Source organism: Pipistrellus kuhlii, unplaced genomic scaffold (genome assembly GCF_014108245.1).
Source record: "Pipistrellus kuhlii isolate mPipKuh1 unplaced genomic scaffold, mPipKuh1.p scaffold_m20_p_2, whole genome shotgun sequence".
Taxonomy (NCBI): domain Eukaryota; kingdom Metazoa; phylum Chordata; class Mammalia; order Chiroptera; family Vespertilionidae; genus Pipistrellus; species Pipistrellus kuhlii.
The window spans coordinates 144,491,002-144,503,031 of record NW_023425515.1 but is presented as its reverse complement, the minus strand read 5'-3'; the positions used below and the strand labels follow the sequence as shown (position 1 = coordinate 144,503,031).

General features: G+C 38.9%; 1 protein-coding gene across 2 annotated transcripts in view; it reads right to left on the bottom strand.

Moving 5' to 3' along the window:
* Nucleotides 1-11,136, bottom strand: part of ERICH3 (glutamate rich 3) — a 105,304-nt gene extending 94,168 nt beyond the window's left edge. For both annotated transcript variants that reach the window (XM_045584465.1, XM_045584464.1), the window contains exon 1: nt 11,071-11,136. In XM_045584465.1, coding sequence (XP_045440421.1) covers nt 11,071-11,093 — 23 coding nt within the window. In that variant the 5' untranslated portion in view covers nt 11,094-11,136. The remainder of the gene's footprint in view (nt 1-11,070) is intronic.
* Nucleotides 11,137-12,030: the final 894 nt, after the last annotated feature.

Sequence of the window (12,030 nt, the reverse complement as noted above, 5' to 3'; positions counted from 1 at the left end):
GCTTTTCCATACACATCTACTCCCAGGAAACCAAATGTCTGAATTGTTCAGCACACATACTGAAATTCAGTGTAGGAGAAAGATGTTTATTAGGGGCCAATATTTGTGAAAGGAAAAAAGTGGAAGCAGGATTGCTCAGAGGGAGAAGGCAAGATGCACATAAACCAAGCACAGCCTTGGCCTACCTGAAGTGGCCAAGCCTCTATCCATATCCCTCCATGCTCAGTCACCCAGGAAGGATGTGACCTTGGACAAGGTGGTACTCTGGAGCTATGGAAGGCCTGAAGATGCTGACAGCTGGATAATCTACAGGCCACTATCTACACATGGGAAGCAAGTCCTTCACAAAAACAAACAAAACAAAACAACAAAAAGAAACAGCCACCAAAGAAGATCACAACAATAAAATACCACGTGTATTGGGTGAGGAAGATTAACAAATTAACCTCTTTAGAAATCTTCTCAGTTCTTTAAAATGTATTTTTTTTAATGTGTAATAGTGAGGTTTAAAATAGTAAGGACATCTGGTCAAAGATTAAAGGGGTTGACTAAGTTTTAAAGGAACAATAATTTTTAAAAGTACCCATAATATTTTCACCAGTTCATCTGCCATTCATCAGTGTCAAAGTAATGATGCAGCTTCCTGAGTCTGTCCAGAATTTTCAGATTAGATAAGAAGAATAAATATATTAGAGAGTACAAACACTCATGTTTATTAGAATTCTCAATTATCCAGATTATGAGTTCTTAAAAAGGCAACCTCATTCTTGGATTATGCAGAGGTGGGTCAGTATTAATTTTCTTTGTAAAAATACACAAATTTAAGTACAGGTTACCATTTAAAATGAATTAGTTTAATTGAACAAGAAAGTGATTTATGGCCTGTAAACTAATTTCCTCATCTTCCCTCCCAATTATTGAAGTAGTTTGGGGTATCTCTGTTTATTTTGAGCTATTTATATTTTGTAGTTTTGGCTGATGTGCTTCAAAAAACGAATCCTAAAGATTTAAAGATAGGTTAAGTAACTTTATTGTAATAATCATTTTGTATTATAACTGTATATAAAAGTGCCACATTGTACACCTTAAACTTACACAGTGTTATTTGTCATTCATAGATCAAGAAAGCTGGAAAAATAAAACTAGGGGGAAAATTTAAGCAGCATGTTCTTTACACAAAGATAAAAATAAATATACAATGGTTGCCATTTAGCAATTCTCTAGTATGTGCCAATGTTTCTACAAGAAAGGTGTTTTGTTTTGTTTTTGTTGTTGTTTTTTTTTTACCCTCCATTTTTTGAAAGAGTAAAGTGAGGCTCAAAGAAATTTACTTCCCTCAGTTCACCTGGGGCAAAACTGAGATTCAAATCTAAGTCTTTCTGACTCCAAAAATATTACACTTTCCACTAAAGCATGCTTATCTCATATTTTTTTAATGGAACATTGATTTTTTTCTTTTGGAATTTCATTCCATTTTATTTAGGAAAAAAAAAAAAAAAAGAAAGAAGAGAAAATTGCAGACAGCTCCCATCCTTTAGACACTTCAAGCCCTTCATCATGTCTCCTGTGAAAGGCTGCCCATCCCCACTCCCCACTGCAGTCTCTACATTCATTCCCTTGGCTCTGTCTCCCCGCTTCCTTTCTTAAGCTCCCCTCCACTCTGACATCAGGCTTTGGGATTTGGTTCCTGCTCCATGCTCTTGCATTTGGCCTTGAATGTCAGACTTTTCTTTTTCTTTTTTTTTTTTTTTTTTTCTCTGAGTTAATCTCCTCACCAAGGACTGGAACCTCAAAACCCCTCTTCACAGACTGCAGCCTAAACCTATTCTGGAATTTACAGCCTGGGTCAAAGCTCTAAGTCTCAAGTTTGGAGGGGGGAAATGTAGGAACGAAGAATGGTTATAACCTTGTGTAAATCCTTATGAATTGAGAAAAAATATATATAAAAAATTAGAATCACCCACTTCCACACTACTTGTGGAATAAATAATAAATGCTGTTATCGTTATTGCCACTATTTGTTTGGGTTTCTCCTACTTACAGTTGTACATATTCCTAATTGATACAATCACCCTGTTGCCCTCAAACAGCAAAACTCAAAGAAGGTCAATGACTTTGAAAAACTTATTTAAAAAACTCACTACTCGTGTTTTGTTTTAAGAACTTAGATGAACTGGAAGCTTGGTGACTAGCACATAATAGGCACTTGGTAGATATTAATTGAATGAATGAGCAAAAATGTGCTCTTGGAACTTTTCAGAAATGACCAGTAAGATAGGAGACATAAATCAGCGATTATTGAGCTAAATTCAGGTCATTGTTCTGGAACTACATGAGGAGCAAAATATGTAGAGAGTTGTCTCCTCCTTCAAAGGCTTTGTAATTTATAAGGGAAATATAAAGATGACTGGAGTGGGAGGCGGATGTGTCTACACGATACCTTTTGGTGTAACTTCAAAACAAAGCATCTTATTGAATAGAATCACCTTTTCAAACAGTGTTGCTTTATTAGCATAGCTTTAAGAATAAAAATAACCCAGAGTAAAATGGAGAAGAAAGAAAATACAAAAACACTAACTATGATTATTTATGGATGGTAGGATTTCAAACAATTTTTTTCCTCCTTGTATTTTCCTGCTCAAAGCAGAAATTTTTCAAAATACAAATAAGTACAAGTAGGAAAATAGAAAACCACTTGTATCCCTAGTACCAGAGATTTCAGATCCCTTCTAAGTTTATTATCCTAATTTAAAGCAGCTTATTTTTATTTGAATCTAAACAACAGAAACAATATTATTGTAAATATCTTGAAGCAAGTCATCAAGAGAAACAACTTCTCAATATGATAGCCACATAATATTCACAAATATAAAATATTACAATATTTTGTATAGAGTGAATACCAAATTAACTGCTACTATAAAACAATGATTCAATTCAATTGAAAATCGGTAGTTTTTAATGCTGTCTCATAACTACTATGTGCAATTTATATTGCCTGTTTAGTTCCCTGCTGTTTTGTCTCTGGCTTCAATATTTTGCCTTAAGAATTCTCATTAATTTATATGTTTATTACTATTATAAGAAAATAGTAAGAGTCACCAAAAAATGGATCACCAGCTTAAAATGTTCCATTTTCTATTGCAACTAGTGTTACCCACTGAGAAGCGGGGAGTAATTTGATTACTAATCAGACTTAACAAAAGAAAAGCTCAATACTTACCAGTAGAGATCATTGACATATTGTCTTAATTATTTCTCCTCACTAGTCCTTTAATCGTATTTTCTATTTGCTTTTATTTTTATCTCCCTTTTGAACTTTTGGCTTCCAATCTCCACCTCCCACTGACTTCATATTCTTAAATCATGTATTCTCAATGACTGCATTTCCCATAAAGACCATTTTCAGCTTTTGCAGGACCAAGTATTAAAGAACATCAGCAGTTGCAAATAGATGTTATTAGTGTGCTAGGGCTGCCCTAACAAAGTATCACAGACTGGGTGGCTTAAACAACAGAAATTTATTGTCTCACAATTCTGGTAGGCTATGACCAAAATCAAGGTGTCAGCAGGATTCGTTTCTTCTGGAGGCCACGAGGGAAGGACCTGCTCCAGGCATCTCTCTTTGGCTCATGGATGGCTGTCTTCTCCATGCATCATCACAGCGGCCTTCTCTGTGTGTGCATGTGTGTCCTCACCTCCTCTTCTTTTAAGGACACTGATTATGTTACATTAGGGCCCAACCCACCAACCTCTTTTAATCTTAATTACCTCATTAAAGTCCTCCAAATACAGTCAGATATGAGGTACTGGGAGTTAAGGCTTTGACATTTGAACTGAGGTGGGAGGCAAAATTCAGCCCATAACACAGGCAGAACCAGAAATGTGACCAATTTAAGTATGTAACATGGTCTTAGACTAGGGGTGTCGAACTCAATCAGAGAAGGGGCCAAAATCTAAAATCCAGCCTAAATCGCAGGCCGAATGGTTTACTGAACAGTCATAAACTGTCATTGTGATGGAAACGCAGCGGAGTGCAGTGATGACAGCGCGGTGCGGGCCACATTGCAAGGCCTGGTGGGACGGATTTGGCCCGCGGGCCTTGTGTTTGACACATGTGTCTTAGACAGAAGAAAAAAAAAGTACATGTTCACTGAGTACAAAGAAACCCAAGCTGCTGCACTTTGATTCTGAATGATCTGATCTATCAAACAGAAAAGAATCCTTGATGACCCATCTAAAAAGGGAAGCAGATGCCCTTAGGATCTTACCACATTCGTGTAGATGTGCAGATAGCTGGAATGGGTGAATAGAGGTAAACAAGGCTCTCCAATTAAAGTCCCCAGAGCATGGTGAAGAAGAAGAAAAAAAGTTGCAACTCACAATAATCTCACAATAATCTGCCCATAGACTAGAAAGAGTTAACCATACAAAAGGGATAGGGAAATGAAAGTGGGAGTGAGAGGAGACCTGCAAGAAAACAAGAAGTTGTTAAGGAAACCAGAGTCCTACATCTATATTTTAAAATGTTCTTCACTTTTAAAGTACCTTTCCTGTATGTTTGTGTGGTTTTTGTATGTTCTTATACTGCACTATAAAAACAATGACTCGACAACAATTCTCAATAGACATTTAATCCTAATACCTGAGACAGAGTTTTGGTAAAGCATGATTTTTAAGCTACATATACTAAACTTGTCACCTCTTTTTCTCTTTTCTCTGGAAAAAAACATTAACCCAGAAAGGTTATTTACTTAAACCCAATGTATTTTCTAATAAAAAAAAAATGCAATACTGCTGTTGTCAGTGAAGGACATGTTCCCTAATTGGGGCATTTGCAAGAAGAGAGTGATTCAGAGCTTCTGGACAGTGAAAGAACCAAGTAGCTTCCGCTCAGCTGAAGACCAGAGGTATAATGGAGTCCTAACTTACATCTGGGTTGACTTTTTCAGTTAGTATAAGATGCAAATATACTATGTAGTCAAAAATATCCTTAAAACATACAAAAAGTACAATACACATGGTTTTGTATATACCACTCTATTCAGTAATTCTTTGCATGCTTAAGTTTGATAATCATGGAGATAGGCCAAAGCAAGCAACTAAACAAAAATCAAAATGTAGTATCTACATACTTAAAGAATTAATTCTTTTTTGAGGGCATTGTACAAGTATTCTCCAAAGCAATCAGGACTAGCAGTTGATCATTTAAGCAAAAAAAATTAAGTTAATGAAGTAAATGTATAGAAATATATCCATCTTAAATAGTTTAATTAAAAGAATAAATATATGTCCACTCACTGTTTTTATTTGTAGTGCCAAGGGTTTACTTTACACTTGATTTAATTAATTGTCCTCTTACTTTATCCTTTTTCCTTTTTTAAATATAAATCATACACATATCATTTGGGATTTCAAGTTTAGGGAAAGGTGAAAAGATATTTGCAAACCATTATGAATGTTGAATCCTAGATTTTTTTTCCTTTTTACAAATTTTGCCTTTATTTAATTTTATTTTATTTTAAACTTATAGACATAATAAAATTATTCCAAAGTACATACCATTTTCAACTAATTGTATGGAAAATGAGTAAGCCATTGGAGGAAAAGATCCAATAATCCAATATAAAACTTCTCTGGGTCTATACCAAAATTAGTAATTAACATTTAAAATATTATGGTAGCATTATCTTACAGAATCTGAAGTGGTCAATGGAAATTATATCTCTGGAAACATAAAATCTCAGGAATATATAAACTCCAGGTCAATTATTTGAGGCTGAATTTTGAATTGAAAATTGAGTCAGAGAAGTATTATTTTCTTAAACTCTGAAAGAAAAAGTAATATATTATAGTAATATAATATATATATATATATATATATATATATATATATATATGCCTAAGCGACTGAACTACAAAATGACCAGAATGACTGGTTGACCAGTAGCATGCACTGACCATCAAGGGGCAGACACTCAATGCAGGAGCTGCCCCCTGGTGGTATGTGTGCTCCCACAGCAGGAGTGCTGCTCAGCTGACAGACCTGTCCCTGAGGCCCACCAGCCCAGTGGCAGCCACTCCCTCCCTCAGTAGTCCTACAGGTCCAATTTCCAGAGAATAGGCCAGGCACCAACGGACCAGGACTGCCAGCATGATCCTGACAGTGCCACTGGACTCCTGAAAGTTCACCTTGGGCCCACTTCTGCTTCCCCTCCCTAGACACTCTGCAAAGAAAAAAACAGTATAAAAGTGGCCTCCAGGTGGCTCCCAACAACCAATGTGAATGTCAGGGGACAAATCTGGATCCTGGGCCAACAAGGGTGTCCCACCAACTGCCAGGAGGGCCGATCACATCCTGGCTACCCCCACACCCTCCTTAGGATCCCACCCATGCATGAATTCATGCACCAGGCTTCTAGTTATTAACAACTAGAGTAAGTTGGAGAAGTTTCCACTTCTCTTCCCAGTTAGCAATGCCTTAACAACCTCAGCGAGCATCATGGACCATGAAGAACCAAGACAAGAACATATAGGAGGAAAAATCCTGGCATTCTTTTTCTAAGGATGTTATACATATGTCCAAATGAAATGCCTCAATGGACAAAAAGAAAAAGAAAAAAAAAAGACCAGGAGAAAGAAAGAATGCTATAGGAGACTGCATCTGACAGCAACTTTCTCTAAATTGGACATTTGCTAATTGGAATATGCACACTTCTGGGGATACCTAAAGACTTTCCCAGGCAAGAACAGTTTAAAGCACATGTGTCAAACACAAGGCCCGCGGGCCAAATCCGTCCCGCCACGCCTTGCAATGTGGCCCGCACCGCGCTGTCATCACTGCACTCTGCTGCGTTTCCATCACAATGACAGTTTATGACTGTTCAGTAAACCATTCGGCCCGCGATTTAGGCTGGATTTTAGATTTTGGCCCCTTCTCTGATTGAGTTCGACACCCCTAGTTTAAAGGAATCAAGTTTGGAGCCTCAAGTTTCCTCCATTTGCTCCTAAAACTGATCTACCTGAACAATGCACTTCCAATCATAATAACTCATCCTTCCTTATTATCTTTTTGTTTTTACAACAGAACGGTACATATTTCACCATCTGGTAATGTCTTATTAGGGTGCACCAAACTTAGAAAAACATCTACAAAAGGACAACTTGAAGTATTTTATACATGATGATACAACAAATGGCTTTTCATCACTGGGCAACAAGTAGGATTGCAATCCTTTGTTTCCAATCCTTTGCTTTCAACATAACTGAAGGAAGACGTAACTGAGTTGTCATTTGAAAGATCTTTGAAAACAATTTTCAGTTATTGATCCCTATGTGATTTTTGGCATATAATTTTGAAGGAATTCAAGGATCTGAGTGACATTGTATAACAAATCCCTTTTCATTTCCACCTACTTATATGAACAGGTTTGCTAAGCAAAGGACTAAGAGAAGACATCCCATCTATAAAAACAAAAGAGAAGAATCTCTAACAAAATAAGAGAGGAAGTAGAAAAAAAAAATAAGCACATTCAATTCACTTTATTTAATCAGAAACAATTTACTTCTAGAAGTTAAGTTGCTAATATTTAACAGGAGGTTAATTAGGGACTACTCAATTGGAAATCAAATACATAATGACTTCACACCTGAGATTCTGTGTGATTTACTTTGGTAGTGGGAGTGGGTGATGAGCAACAGACTAGAATGTGACTACAAAATACAAAGCATTGCATTGTTTGCTAATGAAGAAAGTAGAGACAAAGTGCAATGGATGCTCCCGCTGAATAACATGGCAGATTTGTGATTTTGGGGGAGTCATTTTTGGATATTCATATCTACTATTTAACAGTGGACAATTTTACTTATAGTGGTTTTTACTTTGCTTTTGATGCAGGGCTGAGTTAGCAGAGAGTGCCAAGGATGTGTTAATTCTATACCACACTTCAGTATATTGTCACTACAGAAACACTTACTTACATTTTTAAAAAAGTGTGAATTAATAAGTTTAAACAACAACGAAAATATTTCCAAGTCTTGGCAGAATCTTTCCAAACACACAACATTTTGTGCATTTTTATCTTATCCTGGTATATGATAATATTCCCCATTCTCCCAGTTCCTCAAAGCAAATTTGCATACAAATGTGACTCTTTCTACTTAAAAGATCCAAGGATTCAGAGATGATCCTTTGAAGGAGCCAAGAGAGCATTATCATGTTATTGTCATGAATGAATGAGGGTATAAAATCGGCCATTCCATCTCTAAGATTAGTGCACAACCTACAAACAAATGGCAACTCAGGGTGAGATGTAGCAAACCAGAGAGACAACTGAGATTCTCCACTGTAAGATGATTTCACTGGAGATGGCAATACCAGAATGGTGCTTTCTACTTGACGTCCCCCAAATCAAAATGCAGCTCAGATTCAGTCTTTATTGTAATCTGTGGCAGAAGTTTTTAAGACTACTTTTATTGACTCCAAACTCTATCTGCACCAAGTCAGCACAGGCCCTTTGCAATTTTACGTCAAGTGTCTCCTGCTGTAATTAAGTAAGCAGCGGAATTCGAAAGGAAGCCCCCAGAGAAAGCATCAGGGCGTCACTTATTGATCTGTGGAATTTTAGGGATTTAAAATTTCTGTTTTATTGTACAACTGCACTTTATTACCACTTTATCTTTCACATGTAATAAGTACAAACTGCTTCAGTAATGATAGAAAAGCTTTCTTGGCTTTAATGAAACCTTTTACTTGCTACTGAAAGTTTTATTATTTTCAAATGGCAGCACAGGCAAGAAAAAATAATCACTACTTATATTGAGTGAGAAATTTCAGCAATCTAAATAATTTTGTTCTTGGGTGGATTGTAAGACATTTAGAGCTGTAATGTTTATTATTTTCATTTATTTTTGATGATCCGAAACCAAAATATGTATGTGCTTATCCACACTATAACAAAATCATCTCCTAATCGTATATTAAAGGACTATAGATATTTGTGTGCACCTACCACCTGTAAGATGCCAGTCTGATCTGGATAAGAATTGCTATATATTTAGGGTTTCCACAAACTTCAGCTGTTGGCCAGGAGAGATAATGTAGCATGATGGTGTAAGCCCATGGGCTCTGAGGCTGGACTACGTGGCTTTGCATGCCAGCCCTGAACCTGCTTTCCTGTGCAATCTTTAGAAAGTTCCCAGTCCTTGCTTTCCTTACCTGTAAAAATAAGGGTGACTAGAACCTGCCTTATGGAATAGATGCAAAGATTAATAGAGGTATTTCCTGTAAAACATTAGACTAGAGTCTGGTGCATGGTAAGCACTTGATAAATGTTAAGCTCTAATATGGTTTTCCCATGGGAATACATCCACCTCTAGACCGGATGTTCTATCCAATGATGCCATTCATTCAACAAACATTCGTTGAGCTTTCGTTTATGCAGCCCATTTGTCCTAGATAAAAGGGGCACAAAGACTGATGAAAAATGGTGCCTGCACTCCAGGAGCTTCCAATTTTAGTGCAAAATTATTGTTGACATCTTAATATATTTCTTGAAGAGTACTGTGAAGCACACTCTTTCACTGGATCACAAACTTGTCCTTTTTTCCATGCACTTGAAACTAATAGAACTATGGAAAATTTTCACTTCCTTTTCTGAAATCTTAATCATGCACAATTTAATAAGCAGCTACAGGTTCTTCCACATTTTAAGACAGATGATTAAATGGTCTAATCAGATTCTAACTTAGCTAAAAACTTGAAAAACGTAGGAAGACAACCATGACTGACACATTCATTTTCCCGAATGTGGACATACTGCAAACAGCCACTGCAGAAAACCAGTTCCATCCACATCCCGCATGGTCCATGGCTAACTGAAATGGCACGGAAGTTCAGCATCAAAGCGCTGAAGCACTTCAACGAAATTCAATTTGAGAAAAGAACTTTGTCTGGTCATAGCTACATCAGTTTCCAGAAAGTTCTAAAACTGACTTCCAACCATGGCACCTTGTGTGCCTTTAGTCTTTTCAAACATTTGTGTTTATGTCATTACACTCAAAAAATTCATTTAAAAAAATTAAATCTTTAAGTTTGACTATAAATCCCAAGCACAAAGACGAATGTGGCATTTTAGACATTACAAACTCCAAATGATCTTCAATATGTTGTCCTCTGCTAATTTGCTGCTCTTGAAAACGTGCAATAAATCCAGTTAAAAAGGAAAACATCTTCACATTAGTTGCAAGATCAACTGGGTTATTACCTACTCACTAGATGTATCATAATAAAAATTTTTTTATTATGCATTACAATTGCTTAATTCAGAAATTGCATATTCACTCTTCCACTAAAAGGATCAAGACTATGGGGGAGGGGGGGCAATAGCCAATAATGACCTTGCTAACTTTCTAGAATGGTTTGAATAATTGCCTAAATATGTCTTCGGAGGAGGAGTGCAACGGAAGATCACCTGTGAACATGCAGGCACACATCTGCCGTTTCTGGGTCTCACCACCTTCCCTGGTCAAAATGCCGGTAAAGGCCCGGATGTTCCTCTGGGAACAGGGCAGAAAGAACCCCAGAAAGGAGAGGCCCTCCTTACAATGCAACCATCCTCAACTGCAAGTCTGCTCACACTCCCTGTGTATGCCAGAGGCCACAGAGAGAATGTGTCCATCTCCCTCCCCAGCCTTGCAACGAATGCTACTGTGGGGACCTCTACATTTGCTGTTAAGCACACAGGCTCCACGCCACGGGGTCACCTGGATCCCAGCTAAGACCCCTGCTTAATGGATGCGTTTCTCACATCCACTTTTTAGATCTTCCAGGGCGAGCATTTCAGAGGGGATGAACGTGAATGAAGCGAGGAAAGGGGAGGGAGGAGACCTAAGCTTGGGATTTCTGCCATCCTCACTGCAACCCAGGATCCCTATTATTGTACTCCTCGCCCTTCCCCCTTAGCCCCTTCCCTCCGCAGCAAGAGGGAGAGGAGGGGCCGCCGCCTGAAGCCGCCACCAACCACAGCGTGGAAAAGCTGCATTAAAAAAAAAGCTGACGTTGTCACTTACCCAGAGGGGTGAGAATGGCTCATTTTTGCAGGATTGTGTTTTGGACCCTCGGCAGGTGCGGAGGGTGGCTGCTGACAATCCCGCTCTCGGGGGCTCCGCACTGCGGGCGCCTGTTCTCCTGGCACCTGGGCTGCCACCGCCCTGCGCCCCAGCCACCCGCAGCCTCCAGGGCCCCACCCGCGGGCGGTATCCACAGCCTCCCGGTTGCTAAGGGAGGAGAGAAGGCAAGCGCCCAGGTTGCAGGAAGCCAAGGCTGTGCTGGAAGCCAGCCCGGGGAGACTCCGCTTCTAGTCCTTCCTCTGGGCCCCTAAGTGAGAGCAGACCCAGCTCCTGGTCTGTTGCAATGGGATGCGGGTTCCCCAGCACCTAGAATCTGAAAACACACACACACACACACACACACACACACACACACACACACACGCAATGTGTTGAGGCTGATGTGCTTCCTGCTAGGCCCTAGGGATGGCAGGGAGTTGGCTCTCAGAAGAGCAGGGAGCAGCTACAGTGTGTCTGTCGCATTGCTTCTTTTCAAACAGACCCTCGATTGCAAACACAAGAGAAAGAAAGAAGCCTTTCTCAATCTGCTTTGGGTTTTTATGTTGCTTCTGCATCAGCAAGGTGTTGTAATCGGGTCATTTCCTCCTTATAAAATTCCCCTCTTTGCTCCTAGCTGAGTCCCCACTCCTGGGAGGCTGGCTATTCCTGATGATGCTCAGAAGGCAGGGAGGCTGCAGTGCATAAATGGTGCTGGAAGCAGTCATTGTATTTGGATCCAATAGGTAGAAAGCAAGGCTTTGAAGCAGAAGCCTACATTTAAGTGAGAGGGCCTTGGTGTGGAGGAATTTTAAAGCATTGGATTCAGATGACCTATCCCTAGTCCTCTCCTTGCTTTGTCAGGGTTTTTGCTGGGTGACTTGACCTCTGGCCCCAGGTTCCTCATGTACAGGTGACAGGTTG